Consider the following 20,735-nt stretch of genomic DNA (forward strand, 5'->3'; position numbering starts at 1 on the left):
ATTCTACTGTTGAAGAATATTTTGGCTCTAATTTGGAGCTACAATAAAAATTGACACAAAAAGGATTTCCATTTACATCTCCCCAGTCATGAATCAATTTCATTTATTCTGTGTCTTTGACTACACACAATTTTATGTGACTTTAAATTTTGGTATATTTTTATGGGGGCCTGTGTTACAACTGGTGGATTAATTCTTATTTTTGTAAGACTAATGAAAGTGAGCACTTTTTTATATTTGGCTAGTTATTTATGTATCCAATTCTGTAATGGGTCTGTTCAGATATTTTACCCCATCTTCTATTGAGTTCACTGTCTTTTTAAATTACATTTTAAGTATTCATCATGCACATGTATATATTTTATTTTATGTATGTTGGGGTGAATATCTTTCTCCACTACTAGTTTGCATAATGTTTTTTGAAACACAGAAGTCATCATTATCAATATAAATGGACTAATTGTTTTAATTATTAATTTGTGCCCTGGTTAAGAAATCCTTATGAGAATATTGTTTCAGGTTCCCCTTCCTTTCATGACTTGAATCTATCTGGAAATGACTGTGTATGGTTTGAGGTAGGGGTCAATATTTAGTTACATTTTTCCAATATTTAATTAATCCAGCATTGGTCTGATCACCTTGTGTATTTCAATGTAGAAGAACACAACAATAATGAAGGATTATTTATATCTGTAGTGAGAATTCCAAAATGAAGCCGAACATAGAAGGTCAAATAATATTATCTCAAAGGATAGATTAATACAATGAATCATGATGGATAAGTGTAATATAGTCAGATAAAGAGGAAGAAAAACATATCCCAGTTATCATTGAGACTTCACTCCAAGTTTCTTTGCATGAAGCACAAGATCCTGACTGTCTTCCATTGATTTCTACTTCATTCAGACATGTCTGTCATCTATTATTTCACTCAGTGACAGTCAGAAATGAAGAAAAAAAAGAGAATATACTGTATGCTATGGTTATGAGTAATGATTTTTCAAAAACTCGTTAATAAAGAACCAATACATATACTTTTAGTGTTTTCAGCATATTTAATAGTAACACAATAAATGAGTTTTGATAACATTAGAAGGCAGTTCAAGACATAAAATAGAGCCTATTTGTCGTGTATGTTAAGGCACAAGGAAGAGGATTTCGTGGAATAAAGGGGTTCCCACAGCATGTGAACACATTTCTGATTTGTCTCTGGTCAGAAGTGAATACAGCAAATGATAGGCCTGAGAGGAGGTGAGAAAGAGCAATTAGGGATGGTGTATATTAGGGAGCTTTGATTAACATCAACAAAGTTCATAGTCTTAGCCTCATAATCCAGGAATAATCCTACTCGGTTGGTAGGTCTTGGGATATATTGCAGCATAAGTGGTGAGGTGGTAAAGAGATGGCATTGAATGTCATTCTTAACACACCCAAGAAGAAAGAGTCCCTCCTCTCCATCTATCTTCTCATTCTGATTCTTCTCTTTCCAATATGTATCACAGACACCAAAAGCCCAATTCCAGGAGTCCCCTACATGGAACTCCCAGTAATATTTGCCAGAGGAGACAGTCTGAGCACCCCATGCAAGAAAACTTCTAGGTGTTGCAGTGATATAGGGCACATCTTGATGGTCACAGTCAACATACACGCTTCCCAAAATTTCATATCGAAAGATATGACTGTTGGACTCTTCATGATGCAGAGTAGTATGCACTGCAAAAAAAAAAAAAGAGAGAGAGAGAGAAAACATGCACAGACATGTGTAAATTAGAAAAAAATAATTGTTCTATCAAGATGTTACTTTACTAGGAAATGTAAAGTCAGAAAGACAGTTTTGCTTGTAACTTCTAGTAAAGTATAGAGATGATTAATATTATATACAGGACAAACAAAACCCTAACCACAGATATGAATTTTTTTTGAAAACTTACATATTGAGAGCCAAATGTGAGACCAGCTTCTTTCAATCCAATTTTCAAAGTAAAATGTACACATTATATGCCCTAAATGCTATGCTGTTATCAAGATTGTTATTTAGAAATGTTTCTTATTCTTAAAAGCTAGTGCTATCATTTTGGAAAGAATGTGAAGATTTTCACTTACTTAAGAACTGCTCTAGATATCTATATAAAAACGCATATGTACATGTTATAAGTGATAATTTAAAGCAGATTCCTGCAAAATCTTTGACCAGTCTCTCTGTGGTCCTCCGTGCTAGCTCTGGACTGAAACTGGATTTTAGACTTAACATGTAGTTCCTCATATTGTAATTAAATTGAACGTATTTTCATTTGTAATTTTACTTATATTCACAAAACGATTTCTTCCTTTTATTTTTACCCATTAATTCAAATGTTTTCAATATATGAATATATACCCATTAAAAAAATACAAAAACCCCAAGAATCTCCAGTAAACTATATTCCCCCAAAGAACAGTTCTTAGCAGTTCAAACAAATACACTAAAGAAATGTACACTTTTTATTTAACATTAAATAATTCACCTATATTCTGAGCATTATTTCAATTGCTCCTTTTTGAAATTTGCTACCCTACTCCTTTTTCCCATTATATAACTCAATACATATTATTCCAGAAAGTATTTGCTTTTCACCATCTTTCAAACTTAATGCTATAAATGTGACTATAAATAGACACAGACATGTTCACCTATGTCTTAAAAGAAGTAAAATATTTGATAAAGGATGAAATATTACCTATGTGATCCTAACAATAATAATATTTAGATAAAGTGGGAGTGCTGCCTGTGGGTGGAGACTTACCTTGGAATTGGTTGAGCCTGTCCATCAGTCCAGCGATGGGCCCTGAACTGAGCTCTAGATTCAGAGGCTGGGGCTTATGCAGCAGTACGGACTCACTCCTGCAAGGAAAAACATGCAGTTACAACATCTACAGCCATAAAATAAATAAGAATCACTATTTGTATATAAAAGACATTTCATGAGAATCCTTTGATTCTACACATTTGATAATTCAAAAATTATTACTTCCTTTTTAAAAATTAATTCTTATTTAGAGTTTCTAAATTTTAAAGCATGATGGAAGAGTCTAAGTCAGAATTCAATCTGATCTTTCTTTTTTTGCCCCAAATGTGTAAGCTTCCCTCAGCCTTATTGCCTTGATAATATTTAGAATTGAAATTCTGAGTTCCACTTCTGGGCAGACTCCCCTGACATCTTTGTCTAAAACAGTGGGGTTCTGGGGAGACTGCTGCATCCACTGCTTCCTTTTCAACATAAAGGATGTGAAACTTGTTCTAGGCAGGGAGATCTGCCTTTTAGCAAAGAGCTTCCCTAGAGACTTACACACTTGTAACACTCCACAGTTGTTTTCAATCTATTTTTCAGAACTCTTAACTGATTTGTATATATGTATATAAAAAAAACATCAACACATTTTCACTGCTAAAATACTTCCCCCTCTTCTCTCCTGCTTCGTCTGGTGACTTTCTCACCATCCATGAAACAAAACTCTGTCTTTCACCTATGCAGGATTTTAAGTGATAAAACAAAAGCAGGAATAAAAATGTTTGTTTTATTTCACTCTTCTTGTATTCATTTATTTACTTTGTGGTCTTGTCTTTTAAGGTGTGGGAACGAAAGTAGATGCAAAAAAAGTGATATCAATATCTTAATTATTTATGCCATGACCTTACTAGAGCCTTCTTTGATATTTGTGGAATCTGAAAGAACATATGCAATAATGTAGGTACACACTCACCTGTGCAATGTCTCCAAAACCCTGTAAAAAAAAAATAAGAAAGATTTAGTGCATTTCACAAGATGCATCTTTCACTAAGTTCAGTGTGAGATTTGTATTCAGTTTCTGAAGATACTATTCTCCTGCCATCTTCTTTTCTTGAAAGCATTTTCTTTTTTTTCTGTAATGAAAAACCCAGTCAGTTGTATTGTCATTAATTAACGTCCTGGGGAAGTCTGAATCTTGAAGACATTCTATAAATAAGTGAAGGGAGAAGAGGCCCAGAGGGTCTGTGCTCTGTGGTAACCTCGAAACACCTACTCAGTCATCTTTAGCTGAACCACTTACCCAAATGAGTGGACCCAAAGGAGTGGAATGTGTTTTTGGAAACACGTCATGGAAATAAAGGTAGGGAGATGGATTTCAGCCTTGAGGAAAATACCTATACATGTGAATATTCAAAAACCTGAACCACATTGTGGGTTCGTACCTGAAGTAGTTCCATATATGGTTTATGACACATTTCCTTCAGCTCCTCATACATTCCTGTTAAAATCTCCCTCCTATGAGCCATTTTGGCTTTACTTAAATGACGTTGATGAAAAATATCTTTCCCCTTCTTTTTCAGCATCTCCAAATTATGTTTTTCTTCTTCATGGTGAAATGCAGGCATCTTCTGATACTCAGCTCTAATTGCTTCTAGCCTTAAATTTACATAATCCTGCAACAATAATGGGTTAATCAAAAAAGAAATGTATTTATCTATGTCCTATGAAATCTCACTGATTCCTTTTGTCTCTTGAACATCCAATAGTTTAGACCTGAGTCTTGCCAGTTCTTAGAATTCACAAAATTTTGTTCCTTTCCTTTCTTTCTGCATAAAGATCAACATAGATGTATCTGACAAATTATATTAAATTTATTCAAGATAATGTGTTTTCTAAGGTAGTTGGAAATAAAAAAAAAACAACACAATTTGAATTTCGCTATTCCAGCCCATATTATGGAAAAGTAAGAACAGTTCATGCTTAAAAGTTGGAGTATAGAGCTATAGTCACTAGAAAGGAAATAATTATTTCTGTTTCATTGACACATGGCAAGTTGCGTAAACTCATTCTATGTGAAATGACCTTAGACTAGCATGTCCAGCTAAATGCATTTCACCCCGCAAAACCTATCCTAATAAGGTTGCATTTACGATTTGGCCATCTTTGTCTCTCTGAATTCATTTCCTTCCATTCTTTCTCTAACTCATCCCAATCTGAAACATAGACTTCTCTGTGGTTCCTCAGGCCTCCAAATACACAGACTCAAAATTACTGCATATGCTCTTCTCTCCAACTGGAATTATATGGATATACACAAATACACAGACACATACATACATATACATATATACACACTCATGGTCCACATATATATCCCTACACACATTTCTGTTCCCTCTCCTCTTCAAAACTTTGTTTCAATTTGAATTTTTCAGTGAGACATTTTTCTGACCACCCGTTATAAAATTCAGACACTCATCTCCAGTTTCTGCCCTGTATTGTCCTTTTCTACTTCCCTGTTTGATTATTCTCCAAGAAAAAAACTTACAACACTCAAGTACATAATTCATTACATGTATTTGCATATTGACCATTTGACTCTCTCATTTGGATTGTATGATTTGTGAGAACAAATGTGTTTCCTTTCTTCTTTACTAGTATATTTTCTAATTTAATATTCAACATAGACTAGATTCTCATAAAATACTTTTCAACAAACTAATATTAGCTATCATACCCTCAAAATATACGTCCACAAAGAGAAAATTACTTATAATATTTTTCTGAAGTCCTCAGAGTTCTCCTTATATTTAGATACTAGTTCCCATATTTCTGGTATGTTTACACGTCTCCCTCAAGACACAAATCTGTGTTTCTCACCACTTTTCTCATCATATCTTATGTATTATTCAATATTAATTAGTTGAGATTCCTAATTTCATGATTTCCCTAGATTTCCCCCGTCACTTTTTCTGCCTCAAATTTTCCATACAATTCCAAATACTACTTGTCCACCAGCATTCAGATTAATGCTGACCCAGCCTCAGAAGGTTCACTTGAGCTTTCCATGACTGCCAGGTAAATTTTGTGCCCAGCATTTATCCAACTAGCACATATAGAATGCTGTGAGATGTATCCCAGATTCTTGTATCTCTTGGTGTATAGCTACAGGTTTATAAGGAAACAAACCAGCATGCTTTGGGTGACATCAGTGGTTTTCTTAGAAATCCTACCTAATAAGCATACTATTCTATATAAGAAATGAGGCCACTTTTTCTCAATGTTTTCTATTTTTTTTTTTCTCAATCCCAGAAACAATACAGTTTACTATCAAGTTCCTAGTTTGAGAGTCACCCATTTGCCCACCATAAGTTCCTGGAGAAGGGAGAGTAGTACAGGACTAACCTTCCAGTATCTGGTTCTGGTGGTTTCTGTGTTCAGGTTTCTGTGATTTTCACAAGCTTTTTCCCATAAAGACTGCATTTTCTTTAAAAGCTTCTCCTGCAAAAGAGCCATAAACTGAAGCACCAGTGCAGACCGTGACACAGGGAGGGGGCCCAGAATGAGCGACAGATAAGCCCCTAGTAAATGGCATTTCCTTCGTTTCCCTTCATGTTTGTCAAAGCCCAGAGGTTTGAAGCTAAGAAAGCCCAAACAGAGCTGCTTAAAGGGAGGCAGAGTTGGCTTGATCCAATCTCCAAGAAAATAGACCCACAGGAATTTCATGTGTCCTTTATGGAAGTAGATGTTCAGAGGCATCACTTACCCGGTGTTCCTCAGCAGCCCACTCAATGGGACAGTGTCTGTGATCCTGGTGCTCCTGAGAGCTGGAGCACAGCAAACAGAGCAGGCTCTTGTCCACTTCACAGAACATCTTCTTTGTCTCCCTGTGAGTGCCACACATTTGCTCCTCAGAGCTCAGGAATAGCCAGAGACTGGCTTTTCTGGCAAGCGAAGCCATCTTCTTCAAATGAATGTTAGTTTTGAGGTTTCTCTGTTGTGTTGACTTTCTGCATTCAGAACACTGAACAAGAAGTGGGATGTCTTTCCAGTTGAGGTAGAAACAGGGCCTGCAAAAGGTGTGCCCACAGTCCATGCTGACCGGGTCTTTGAAGTAGTTCATGCAGATGGGGCAGGTGAGCTCCCTCTGGACGACTTTCAAGATTCCAGAACTCGTGGTTCTGGGGAAGAAAGAAAAATGTGTCATTTTGGGGCCTGAGTTGATGAAAGTCTTCTAAACATATGGAGATATGTGATAGCTATAGTTTCTTCTCTTGACAGTGTTCATTAAAGTACAACAAACTATTTCTTCTGTTTCAAACTTAAAAATTCACACACAGAGGGATTCTCCCGGCTTTAGAGTAGATATTACTAACTAGATGACTCACAGTCCCTTCTTGTCCTAGTTCCTGTCTGTAACATAATACAATTTTCTGAATGTGGATCTGGAAACTGGGTTTTGATTCTAAGTGGTCAGAACAAATCATAGTTGTCCCTATTTTTCTTTCAAATAACTGATGAATGACTATGAGAGAGTGGGAAAAAACTGCCTGAGCTAAAGAATATGAGAAGATGGACAGAGGGTTCTATGACTTATTTTTAGAGAGGGATGCAAAAGCCGGGCAGCAAACCACCATGGCATAAGTTTACCTACATAACAAGCTTGAATGTCCTGCACAGTTATCCCAGGACTTAAAATTAAATTAAATTACATTAAAAACAAAAACCCAAATCAAAACAAAATAAAAAAAAAAAACCAGCCAACCAACCAAATAAAGAAAAAGACTACAATTAAACCAATCAAAATTTACTAGTAGAGAAAAGAAAAATTATTAAAGATATTGGGTCTTTTTATTTTCGTGCAGATTAAATTAACTTCCTCTAGGGCTGTGAAAACTCTGAACTAACATATAGGAGGTTTCTGTTAGACTCAGAGAGATGTAATTATATTTCCATGGTGTGATGGTGAATTTCAGGTATCAGTCTGACTGGATTAACCAATACCTATAGACCTGGTGAAGCATTGTTTCTGGGTGAGTCTGTGAAGGTGTTTCTAGAGGAGAGAGACATGTGAGTTGGTGAGCTGAGTGGGAGCCTCATCCCTCAATGTGTGTGGGCACCATCTAATAGGCTGGTAGCTCAGATATAAAGAAAAAGGCAGAGAAAAGGCAATTTCTTCTGTCTCTCTCCTGAAACTGGTCCTGAGGCTTTCAGACTTGAGCTTAGCCAGGATACCAGTATCCTCAGGATGCCAGTTTAAAGACAGCTTATATTGGAACTCTCCAGACTCCATAATCAAGCAAATTAATTTTCCTGATTAATTCTGTCCCATGTAGAATGATGTATAGCTTGTGCACAGATGTATGTTCTGAGAAATGTGTCAGGTGTTTTTAGGTTGTTTTTTTTTTTTTTTTGACAGAGTTTCTCTGTGTCACACAGGCTGAAGTGTAGTGGAGTGATCTCGGCTCACTGAAACCTCCGCCTCCAGGGTCAAAGCGATTCTCCTGCCTCAGGTGCCTGAGCACTTGGGATTACAGGAACGTGATACTAGGCCTGGCTAATTTTTGTATTTTTTTTTAGTAGAGACGGAGTTTTGCTATCTTGGCCAGGCTGCACTTGAACTCCTGGCCTCAAGTGATCTCTCCGCCTTGGCCTGCCAAAGTGCTGGAATTACAGGCACGAGCCACAGTGCCCAGCCAGGCAGTTTTATTGTTTTAATATGATAGAATATACTACACAAACCTAGATGCTATAGCCTACTACACACCTATGGTATACACTATAGCTTATTGTTCCTACAATAGGCTACAAACCTGTACAGTATGTTCTGCACTGCACACTGTTGGCCATTGTAACACAATGATAGCTACTTGTGTATCTAAACATATTTAAATACAGAAAAAGTACAGTAAACGTATTGGTATTATAATCTTATGGGACCATCATATGTAGTTTGTGATTGGCCCATGAATATATCCGCACACATATACATATATGTCCTATGGTTCTGTCTGAAGAACCCTGACTAATACAGAAACCATAAACTTTGTTTTGGCAATTCTAAGTCCTTTACACTGCTTTGCTTGATATCACTTCTGAATTTAAGTGAAAGAAGTGAAAAATATTAGAATTGCAAATATTTTGCAAAGCTCATCTAAGACATTTTAAGAAATTTTTCACAGTTTGATAAGATTAAGACTCAAGTGAGATGACAATCACAATCACATATCAAATTAGGTCTTGTAAATTTATTTGGTTGAAAAATTGTGTTTTGATTTCTAAAGTAGGATATTTTGGGGAGCCTTCTCATTGTCTTGGTTTCATTATTTTGCATCGCTCATCACTACCTTACTAATTAAAAGTCATGTCTAAAACCTGAATGTTATGAAAGCACATAACTTACATTAGGCATTAATGTATTCTCAATTGAATTCAACAATATTAATACACTCATTACAAACATATACAAACACCTATGTGTACATATATGTATCAATTCCATGTATTCATTATGCATACATATCTGTTGCAGTAAACACTAAAGTTTTTCAAAACCTTATTAAACAATCATAGAAAACACAAAATAACAATAATATCCTCATAATTGATAAAATCTATGGTAACAACAGGAGTTACAAATGGTATCATTGTGTAGATTTAAGATAATGAGATTTTTAACACTCAAATTTATTATTGTGTAAAGGAAACATGATATAATTTTTTTTTTTATTTTTTTTATTTTTTTTTTTGAGACGGAGTCTCGCTCTGACGCCCGGGCTGGAGTGCAGTGGCCAGATCTCAGCTCACTGCAAGCTCCGCCTCCCAGGTTTACGCCATTCTCCTGCCTCAGCCTCCCGAGTAGCTGGGACTACAGGCGCCCGCCACCTCGCCCGGCTAGTTGTTTGTATTTTTTAGTAGAGACGGGGTTTCACCGTGTTAGCCAGGATGGTCTCGATCTCCTGACCTCGTGATCCGCCCGTCTCGGCCTCCCAAAGTGCTGGGATTACAGGCTTGAGCCACCGCGCCCGGCCAACATGATATAATTTTATCAATATGTTTCACTCACCCTGGAGTTCTTTTAATGGTTCCCACAGCGATTCTGTAAAAAATAATTTTGTTAAGTACTCCTCCAGGTCAGAAGTTCATTCACTGCAGTACTGAATTTCAGAGGTCACCAAAACGCAGTTCTAAGTGCTGTCCTTCTCCTTCGGAGAAAACTGAACTTGTCTCTTCTGCCTCCTTTTATAAGAATCTGTGAAGACCACATCCACCTCTTTAAGGGTATTTAGAGCATTCTGAAAGGTGGAGACAAAGATGATTAGGTTTATGCAGTATTTAGAGCACACCTCTGCAGCTCTGATTAAATTATTTTCACACTTTCATTCTGAAAACCAGTGCCTGAATGAATCATATGTAACATAAATCCTGTCAGAGTAGAGATAGGCTAGAAATTAACTAAGTTGCATTTTATACTGTTTATTGGATTTCTTCCATGATATAGGCATTCCTCTAAGTGCACATTTATTTATTCTAGAGAAAGCGTCTCCTTCTGGAATGCAGTGGCATAATCGCAGCTCCCTGCAGCCTTGAATTCCAAGTAATCCTCCTGTTTCAGCCTCCCAAGTAGCTAAGACTTTAGGCTCACACTATATAACCTGGCTAATTTTTTTTTTTTGGAAATTTTTGATAAAGTCAGTGTATGACTCTGTAGCCCAGACTGTTCTCCAACTGCGAGCTTCAAGTGGGCCTCCGGTCACAGCCTTCCAAAGTGCTAGGAATGCAGGTATAAACCACCTCATCCAGCTTAAATGCTGCTTTAGTACATTTATATTACATTTCCAGAGAAGTTCAACAGAAGATAAAACTTCCCTTTTTGTTTTCTGTTTCCTACGACTCTAAGAGAAATCACTGATTAACCAAATAAACCCACTAACTTGAGGTCTCTCATTGAATTTACAAAACTTCGCCAGTCTCACGGGTGAAAGATGAATTATTATTTTAATGCTTTTCTCCACATAGTGCATGATGTCCTGCAATGACTATGAGTGCACCACAGGAGTTATTTTGGGGATTATAAATAACTTTTAGGATATAGGCAAATTCACAAATACAGAATCCAAAAGATAGGCATGAGCTATATTTTTCTTTCTGTACCAAATCTTTTTGTAGTTATATGAAAATTATTTTTTTAAAGAAAGATTTCAGAAGGGACTACTTAAATACCTTCTGACAGAGGAGTTCTTTGCCAATAGTCCAGAAGACTTATGGTCAAGACTGTCAAAACAGTGAAGACAAATCTGTCAGACCCATGACTCCCAAGGTTTAAAGACAAAAGCAGAAGCCATAAGATATATGTATAGTTAGGGAGATTCACATATGAATTAAGTGCATGTACTCACGTTGACCCATCATAAAATCATCCAGAGTTTGTATTTCATTAAATACAAGAAATCGAACAACAGATTTTCTTATTCTATTGTCAGTTTACTGTCCAAGACCACCGACTGACTGACCACCCTGTATATACATTCTGTACCTCAATAAATCTAAGTAATTAATCAAAGTGTCCACACAGAAGTAAGATCTGCGCTGGTTGTTTGTGGGGGCCCTGTTGGCTCAGTCCTGGACTCCCGAGTGGGAAACTTGTGAAACCCTCAGGTCATGGACTGGATCCTGCAGACATTCTCTGCTGAGATTCTGGAGCTCTGTGGCAGGGCCCTGATACTCCATTACAAGGTCTGATGATGCTGTGTATCAGGAAGGAATTGGAGCAAGGAGAGAAGGGAAGGCAGGGTAGCTTCTGCTTTTATTTCAACCACTTTTTGCACCACATCATTCACTTATTCATTCAAACACTCAGCTTTAGGCAGGTAAAGCCTAGAGCACTGGAAATTAGGAGCTTTCAATTACAGACCTATCTCTGTCTACTGTGGCATTATGAAGGAAACAACCTGTTTTCCTACTTGAGTCTCAGACCATGAAACATATATAAGAAAGTAATTCCCTTTAGAGTTGGCATTTTGTAAGTTCCAAAAGTCCTAACCAATCCAGAAGAGAGAGTAGAGATGGGTATAGGCAGGAACAATCCATGATGTGGATAATGGACACTCCAGTCAATTTGGAATACTTCTTCATTTTCCAGTGCTTCTCCTTTAACAAAAAAGATACTTTTTTGTACATGAGACTGTTTTCATTCTAGCATCTGAAACCTACCTCTACCACAAGGTTTTCTGTTGAATTACAAATCTATTTTTCAGAATCTGGTAATAGACTGTTTTTTTCATCTGGGTTCTAAAACTTATTGCAAAATCTTTGTATGAAATTTGGTGATCTATTTCTGCTTCCTTAACATATGTAGAAATCTGATTTTATTTAATTGTGGAAATTTTAAAGTTTTTATAAAAATGCCATTCTATGATAAATACCATTTAAAACCAAGTAAATATAACTCCTTTGACATTGCTCACATGGAGAGAATTGTGCATATTTTTTCCAATGTTAACACAATTTAGTAATTTTCCAACAAGTTATATTTTTCTTTCTGGACTCTGAATATCCAGGGCTATCTTTTCTTTAACCCTTTTTTTTAAAATTGCTTCTCAATTGTTTTACCCATTTATTGTCTATTTTTCCACAACCCCAGTCATTTTCTGTTGAAACCTCTTATCTGTTAGAGTGGAGAGAAATACGTTAGAAAAAGGAAGGGGACAATGTGGTACATGGGCTATGATGTACTAGATATTGTGCTGTCTCTCTGCACACATTGTTCCTAATCTCCACTGAAAATATGCAATATGTCCCAAGTTTACATATGAGCACATAAAAGGTAAGCAATCTTTCTTTCTTTTTCTTTTTCTTTCTTTCTTTTTTTTTTTTTTTTTTTTTGAGACTGAGTCTTGCTCTGTCCCCCAGGGTGGAGAGCAGTGGCACAATCTCTGCTCACTGCAAGCTTCGCCTCCCGGGTTCACTCCATTCTCCTGCCTCAGTCTCCTGAGAAGCTGGGACTACAGATGCCCGCCACCACACCCGGCTAATTTTTTGTATTTTTAGTAGAGACGGGGTTTCACCGTGTTAGCCAGGATGGTCTCGATCTCCTGACTTCGTGATCTGCCCGCCTCGGCCTCCCAAAGTGCTGGGATTACAGGAGTGAGCCACCTCGCCTGGCCGTAAGCAATCTTTTTATGGTCCTATTTCTTGTACGGGATGGATTCAGGAATCAATCTCTTGTCGTCAACTCCATAAATCCTCAAATCTCTCAATGTATTGTCTCACCTAGAGCCACAGAAACACATATGATTTCTTCTGTGCTTGTGTGTTCAGGTGAGGTTCTGCCTACATTCTGAGGTTTCTTTCTCTGATGAATGAAACATTCAGTTCTTGAATATTGCTACATTATCAGTAGCCTATAAAAATCAGAATCAAATAGATTTTCTTCCTTAAGAAAATAATGGAGACAGCAATTCCACACAGCAGCGTAGGGGGTAGATTTCAATCATGTTTTTTCTTTTTCTATTCTTTTTTTCTTTTCTTAGAGACAGAGTCTCACTCTGTCACCCAGACTATAGTGCAGTTGCTGGATCATAATTACTGCAGCATCAACTGCCTAGCCTAAGCGATCCTCAACCTCGGCCTCCTGAGTAGCTATGACTACAGGTAGGCATCCCCCACTCCAGGTCCGTTTTTAAATTGTTTGTGGAGATACGGTCTTCTTAGGCTGTTTCGTCTGGTCTCAACCTCCTGGACTCAAACAATCCTCCTGCTTCAACCTTCCAAGGCACTGGGATTGCACCTGTGAGCCACTGTTCCCAGCCTCAAAGTATTTTCATGGCAAAGAGTTAACAGAATATTTTCTTCTCTAGATGCAGTAGACACAAGATTCTTGTCTTTTATTCTTCCCATATCTGGCTGAGTATCCTATTCTCAGACATTACATTGCCAAATTTGTTTTCCAGTCATCTTTCCAGCACAGTATAGAAAAATGAGTACTGTGGGGTAGAGTTTTCACATTCTTTCCTGACCCCTGCCAGTTCTAATGGTGCTCATGGACTTAGCCATTACCCTTCACTGGAATCCATTGTTTATAAACAAGAGTAAGTGTTGTTTATTAAATTTCCAAGGAACAGGGCAGAATGTAAGGTTAGCATGTCTTGTGCCTTTACCTACCCTAAGCCCAAAAGATCATGAGTACTACATATAGAAATCTTTCCTCCTTAACCCTGTCACATTCTACTTGGATGCTGTGGAGAAATAAACCCAGTGTATCCCCTTCTGCTATACAAAATAATAATATTTGGCTAAAAATGATGTTTGTAAAATTTCATCCGCAGATTTCAGTCACATTTTCAAATAAATGCATTATAAAACCATGTAATACAAGTGGACTGTTATTCACAATGGTAGAGCAGAAGAATTTCAGGTTTTGGATGTTTGTGGATTGGAGAATATTTGCATATGCGTAATAAGATATCTTGTGTATCAACCCAAGTGTAAACACAAAATTTATGTTTCATGTACACCTTATTCAGATAGGCTGAAGATAATTTTAGACAATATTTTAAATAATTTTATTCATGAAGTAAAGTCTGTGTACACATGCCATTTTATTTCCTTTTGTGGGTGCTCTTCCTTGGGGACATCTAAGTGGACACAGAAAGATATATGACAACCGAAGGGGCTGGGAGAGACTTTGGTCCACTGAGAACAGTTTTGACTGTAGCTGCTCACATGAGGTCATGTGTGGGATATTTCACTTTCGGTGACATTTCAGAGCTCAAAACATTTGAGGTTTTGGAGTATTTTGAATTTTTAGATTTTTTGATTAGTGGTGCTCAACCTGTATGGTATTTCATCTTTTTCTTCTCTAGGTAGGAATAGAATTTGCATTTTTGTTTTCACTTGTATTACACATTTTGTTTCCAACTCAAATTCATTATGCATATTAGTTAGATCTCTTTAAATTTTGATGAAAATTCTCGTTATATCAATTATTATTTTCAAAAAAATTTTATAATAGATTAAATACCATGATAATCCACACCTAAAAAATAAACATAAATTTATGTTCATGTATTAGAGTTGGGTTTTTTTCCAAATGATGAGCATTAATGAAATACTATGCCTTAAAAACCTTTTTCTAAATATATTTGAGAATATTATTTGAAAGCAAAAAATTGAAAAAGACTGAATATACCATAATAAATGACATTTGTGCTTAAGAAGACTATCTTTTTCAGAGATTATTTATAAAATAAAAGTACACATTTCTAACATTCCTCATCCCAGTTAAGAGCTTGTTTCTAATGTGCTACTTATGATGTTGAAAGTTGTTAGGCTAACAGGATGCACTGGTAATAGTACACTGTCAAGCTGAACTTTCCCGATTTAAATGCTATCTCACCATTCCTGTGCTGCATGTTTTTATTAGAATTCTAGCAGTATGTACTTCATATTGTGGCCTAAATCACAAGCACACACAAAAATGATTTCACACTGTGTATGCTGATGTATTTTAAAGTATGTGAAAAATATTGTAGGTGTCAGCAAGTACAACAGTGCTTCGTACATAGAAAGGGACCAATTAATGCTAAGTAAATATTATTAGTTACTTAAGAACCTTGTATTACGTAAATACATCCAAATCAATTATTGTTTCATTGGTAATATGATAGCAAGCCTAGATGCAGAGTTAAGCAGAATATTGAGCAAGAATGGGTTAGGAGGGTGTGAGGAGTAGGCCCCGAGAAAGTGAATACCTATAATATGCTGAGTCAGAGTTGAAAGCACCCATAGGCTAAGTAGATATCTCCCATTCTGACCCAGTTCACCAAAATATTTGAATCTTCTGGCGTTTTCATAATTCTGGGAGTTTAGAAAATGCTTTAGAGAAGTGAATGAGCCACTATACTTTTATATTCATTTATTTATTGTATTTGGTGATTTGAGAATTTCTCTAAGTCACTAGAGATAGAGCTTCAGAATACTAATCTCAGGTTACAAATTAATTTTTCAATTTTATACCCATAAACCAGTCCCCAAAGATTACCCCGCTAAGTAATAGTAAATTATCTTCAATGTCATTTAAGTTCACCAGTGTCTTGTGAAGTATTTTTAACTTTAAAAAGTTTAAAAACACAAAAAGCTATTCTTTAAAACAAAACAAGTATAAATCAAGTTCTTAAAAACCAATCCAGGCTGGGCATGGTGACTCAACCTCAACACTTGGGGAAGCCGAGGTGGGCGGATCCCTTAAGGTCAGGAGTTGGAGACACGTCTAACCAACATGGCAAAACCCTGTATCTAATAAAAATACAAAAATTAGACTGGCATAGTTGCACTGACCTGTAGTCCCAGCTACTCAGGAGGCTGTGGCAGGAGAATCTCCTGAACCTGGGAGGCAGAGGATGAAGTGAACCCAGGTTGTGCCACTGCAATTCAGCCTGCGCAAGAGAGCGAGACAACATTTCCAAAAAAAAAAAGTCTTCTACTCTTTAAAAATCATGGAAAATATAGTATTGTGGATAAAAGTAGAAAACAAAATTGTTCATATATGTTAGGTTTTAATAAAGAGTTATTAAAAAGTAATTATAAAGTCACTTTATGTGGACTTAAAAAGGTAACATCAGGCCACTGTGGTGGCTCACATCTGTAATCCCAGCACTTAGGGAGGCTGAGGTTGGTGAATTACCTGAGATCAGGAGTTCGAGACCAGCCTGGCAAGCATGGAGAAAACCTCTCTCTTCTCAAGATAAAAAAAATTAGCTGGGCATGGTGGCAGGTACCTGTAATCCCAGCAGGAGATTTTCTTGAACCCCGGGGTGGAGGTTGCAGTGAGCCGAGATCCTGCCACTTCACTCCAGCCTGGGTGAAAGAGTCAGGCTCCATCTCAAAAGAAAAAAAAAAGTAACATTGTATAATGACATCAGACAACTGATTTACTTATCTATCATTGGAATGTATTTGTAGAAGTTTTTTTAAATTTTAATTGATAAAGCAATTATAAAATTAAATAGAGCCAATCAAAGGGACTAGGTTTTGCCTTTGAAACTGAAGAAACCTAATCTTCAAGAGTGTATCCATGCATAGTTTAAATTTTTCAAAAAATACATACATAAAAAGAATGTAGGGAAGTGTTTTAAGAAAAGTTTCTAACTTTGGAAATTCTACACAGTGTATATGGAACAAGGTTCTGTCTTTCACATTATTTAAAAAAATAGAAACCCTCAGTGCTGGCCATCAGGATGCCAAGATACATCCAGTGAATGCTCAATTATAAAGCATCTAGCCTGGCTCACTTTGAAAACTTGTCTTCTAAAATTGTCTTCCTGGGGCCTTTAATACTTGAGTCTAATTTAGAGTTTTAGAAACAATTGAGTTTAAAGAAAGTAAATTCCAATCTACCTTTCTTTTTAAAACGGAAGTAAGCTTAGGAATTTCTTCCTAAAATGTATAAACATTATTGTTCAGGCCTGTCATCACAGCACATTGAGAGGTGGACACAGGAAAGGAGTTTGAGACAAGCCTAGGCAACATTGTGAAACCTCGTCTCCCCAAAAAAATAAAAATTAATGGAGCACGGTGGCATGAACCTGTAGTCCCAGGTACTGGGGAGGCTGAAGTGGGAAGATTGCTATAGCCCGGAAGGTTGACACTGCAGCTAGACAGGATCTAGTCACTACACTCCAGCCTGGGTGACAAAGCCAGACTCTGTCTCAAAAAAAAGAATATAAAATATCTCACTAATATTTGTCATGTTTATTATGTTGAAAACATTTTGGATATATTGGGTTACAAAGTTTTATTAAAACTAATTTCAATTGTTACTTGTTGTTTTAAATATAATTAGAAAAACACATTCCCTCCCCTCTCTTTTATAGTTTCCCTGCAAATACATGCACTAAAGAAAAACAATGAAGAAAATATGTTTAATTAAATAATATTCAAAATACAAAACAAAAAACTTTTGAAATGTATTTAAGACAATGCGAACAAAAAATGTATATCATTAAATGCATCTGTTATTAACAAAGAAAGGTCTGTCACAAACAGCCAGATAAAAGCAAATTCATGTTAAAAAACTAAAATAAATTTTAAAAATTGCAGAAAATTGATTAAAAAGCATGAAAAAGATAAATCAACAAATTCAAAAGTAGGCTCTTTAAATAGATAAATCAAATTAATAAATTCCCAATGAGATTCATTTAAAAAACGGAGAGGGGGAGTTCAAATCAAGAATAAACAGGCAAACTCATAGGTCATCCAGATATCAGTAAGTCAGTACAAATATTTTAAGAACAATTTATGCCTATACATTTGAAAATGTTGCTGACTTGAGAAAATTTCTCAAAAAACACAGCTGACTAAAACAGACAGAAGGAAACATAGAAAAATGAAAGATATGATTTAGATTCTTAAAATTTCCTGTGTTATTTAAGAAACAAAACTCACAAAGAGAATTCCAGTGATCTCTTTCAGTGAAATTTTCAAAGCATTTTTGAAATAAATAAGACATTTTTAGACAAATTCTTCTAGAGAACAGGGAAAAAGCAACGCTTCCTAACTTATAACTTTGTTTTTCTGTCATTTTTTTCTTTCCTTCATTTAGACAAGTTCTCCCTCTGTCACTCAGACCAAAGTGCAGTGAATGATCATAGCTCATTGCAACCTCAAACACCTAGGCTCAAGTCATCCTCCTGCCTGGTCCTCCCGATGAGTTGTAACTACATGTGCTTGCTTCCAGGCCTGGGTGAAATCATTTGTATTTTTTTTTAAGAGACAGGAGTCAACCTATGTTGCCTGGGGAAACCTGGAATCCTAGAGTCAAGTGACCCTTTTGCCCAGCTGTCCAAGTAGCTGGAATTACAGACAGGAGTCACCATACTCTATTCAAAATTAGTTTTCTGTATACACTTTGTTAAAGGTAATTGCACACATAATTATTGTTTAAATAATTATTTATGACATTGTATCATATTTTAATATAAATATACATGCTATACATCTTCTACATGTCCATACATATATACTTACGTAAAGTATCTAAAATTATTCAACATGACGTAAAATCCAAAAAAACACATTGATTTTTGCATAAATTAACCATTGAAAAGAGTCATAAAATAGGGAAGAGACCCAGCACTTTGGGGCGGATCACGAAGTCAGGGATCGAGACCATCCTGGCTAACACGGTGAAACCCTGTCTCTACTAAAAATACAAAAAATTAGCCAGGCGAGGTGGTGGGCGCCTGCAGTCCCAGCTACTCGGGAGGCTGAGGCAGGAGAATGGCGTGAACCCGGGAGGCGGAGTTTGCAGTGAGCTGAGATCCGGCCACCGCACTCCAGCCTGGGCGACAGAGCCAGACTCCGTCTTAAAAAAAAAAAAAAACAGGCCGGGCGCGGTGGCTCAAGCCTGTAATCCCAGCACTTTGGGAGGCCGAGACGGGTGGATCACGAGGTCAGGAGATCGAGACCATCCTGGCTAACACGGTGAAACCCCGTCTCTACTAAAAAATACAAAAAACTAGCCGGGCGACGTGGCGGGCGCCTGTAGTCCCAGCTGCTCGGGAGGCTGAGGCAGGAGAATGGCGTGAACCCGGGAGGCGGAGCTTGCAGTGAGCTGAGATCCGGCCACTGCACTCCAGCCTGGGCGACAGAGCGAGACTCCGCCTCAAAAAAAAAAAAAAAAAAAAAAAAAAAAACAGGGAAGAGAACAAAAAAATAGACAAGTAAATTCAGCAACTGTTGTATATAAAGGTATACTATTTAAAATACAGCTAAGTACCTAGGTGCACTATTTTATAAGAGAGTTCCACAGATGGATTAGTTATTTCATTTAATATTTTAGAGTTGTACATATTCAGATAAATAACGACTGGAGACTTATTTAGCAATGATATATTTTAAAAGTAGACTGAGACTTCACTGGCTTCCCATAATTTCTACATAAGAAACTCATCTTTTCCATGTTCTGAAATCTGTACCTGCCTCTGCAGCCTCACCTCCCATCAGACCACACTCATTCTTGTCACTCCAGCTCCAATGGCCTGGAGCTCAACTGTACCAGGTCTCTTCCATCCAGGAAGTATTTGCATCTGCTGCTGTCACTGCAAGGAAAGTTTCTCTCTATTGCTCTTTGCCAAGTTAATGTGTTCCTATTCCTCAAATCTCAATGCTGTCATATCTTCATGAAAGCCTTGTGTAAGCTTGCATTCAGCACATACCTCCTACTACAGACCCTCAAAACATGTACTGCTCATTTACTGAGCTCATAGTTCCAATTGTGTATTTACTTGTGTGATTCTTTAATTATGATACATCTCATTCGTTAGTCTGGATGTTCTAGCAGGACTGAAATTGTCTATTACAGTTTAATATAATTTATGTCTAATAACTATTTCATTGTCATTAGTAAATGCTTGTTGAAGAATAAACAAAACATTTAATGGAAATATAGATGACACATTTCAGTTTAAAATAATACAGCAATTGTTTTCAATTGTGAAGGCATTGTTTGTGAAATAAAACATTACTTAATGAAATAAGTGTTTCAGTTTTAATGTCCATGAACAACCTATGTCAGTTCAAGATTCTCACATCTCACTCCAAAATCTTCTACCTTCTGATGGGCTATAATCCCTTAGGCATAATTGTCTATACTTAATAAATCCAATTACCCAATGTTACACCCTTCTGTGTAACCTAATCTTCTATTTCCACCTCTTTCTCCAGACAGTAGCCAATCCCAGGAAGTGGGAGTGTTCTTAGGTGAGTCTAATCACTTAAAAAGCACAGTTGTCCAGGAAGACCTCTCCAGAGAAGTCAGATTTAATTTGTGGATGCTGGGCTTCGGTGAGCTCAGCGTTGCTGCTGACCTGGATAACCACGAATCTTCTAGACTTGGGACCATATATTGCAGATTCTGGTGTGTATGACATTTGTAGTAAAGACCTTCATGCTTAATTTTCTTATAAA

The 20,735-nt window shown here is 36.8% G+C and overlaps 1 protein-coding gene across 1 annotated transcript; it reads right to left on the reverse strand.

Annotated features, from left to right (window-relative positions):
• Window positions 1–479: 479 nt before the first annotated feature.
• Window positions 480–7,339, reverse strand: LOC117080029 (putative tripartite motif-containing protein 49B). Its single transcript, XM_033204502.1, has 6 exons — window positions 6,535–7,339; window positions 6,174–6,269; window positions 4,211–4,441; window positions 3,743–3,762; window positions 2,784–2,884; window positions 480–1,713 (listed from the first exon to the last, which is right to left on the reverse strand). Exons 1-6 carry the CDS (start codon window positions 6,973–6,975, stop codon window positions 1,214–1,216), a joined length of 1,389 nt encoding a protein of 462 aa, XP_033060393.1. The 5' UTR covers window positions 6,976–7,339; the 3' UTR covers window positions 480–1,213.
• Between the last annotated feature and the right edge of the window lie 13,396 nt (window positions 7,340–20,735).

This window comes from Trachypithecus francoisi, unplaced genomic scaffold, assembly GCF_009764315.1.
Source record: "Trachypithecus francoisi isolate TF-2019V2 unplaced genomic scaffold, Tfra_2.0 Lachesis_group8, whole genome shotgun sequence".
Classification (NCBI taxonomy): domain Eukaryota; kingdom Metazoa; phylum Chordata; class Mammalia; order Primates; family Cercopithecidae; genus Trachypithecus; species Trachypithecus francoisi.

Excerpts from the sequence above, each read along its gene's own strand:
- LOC117080029 (XM_033204502.1), bottom strand. The coding sequence starts at position 6,975 with ATGACACATTTTTCTTTCTTCCCCAGAACCACGAGTTCTGGAATCTTG. Across the intron at positions 6,270-6,534 it reads GGGCTGCTGAGGAACACCGG|GAGAAGCTTTTAAAGAAAAT; the intron begins GTAAGTGATGCC and ends GCTCTTTTGCAG. Across the intron at positions 4,442-6,173 it reads CCAGAACCAGATACTGGAAG|GATTATGTAAATTTAAGGCT; the intron begins GTTAGTCCTGTA and ends TTATTGTTGCAG.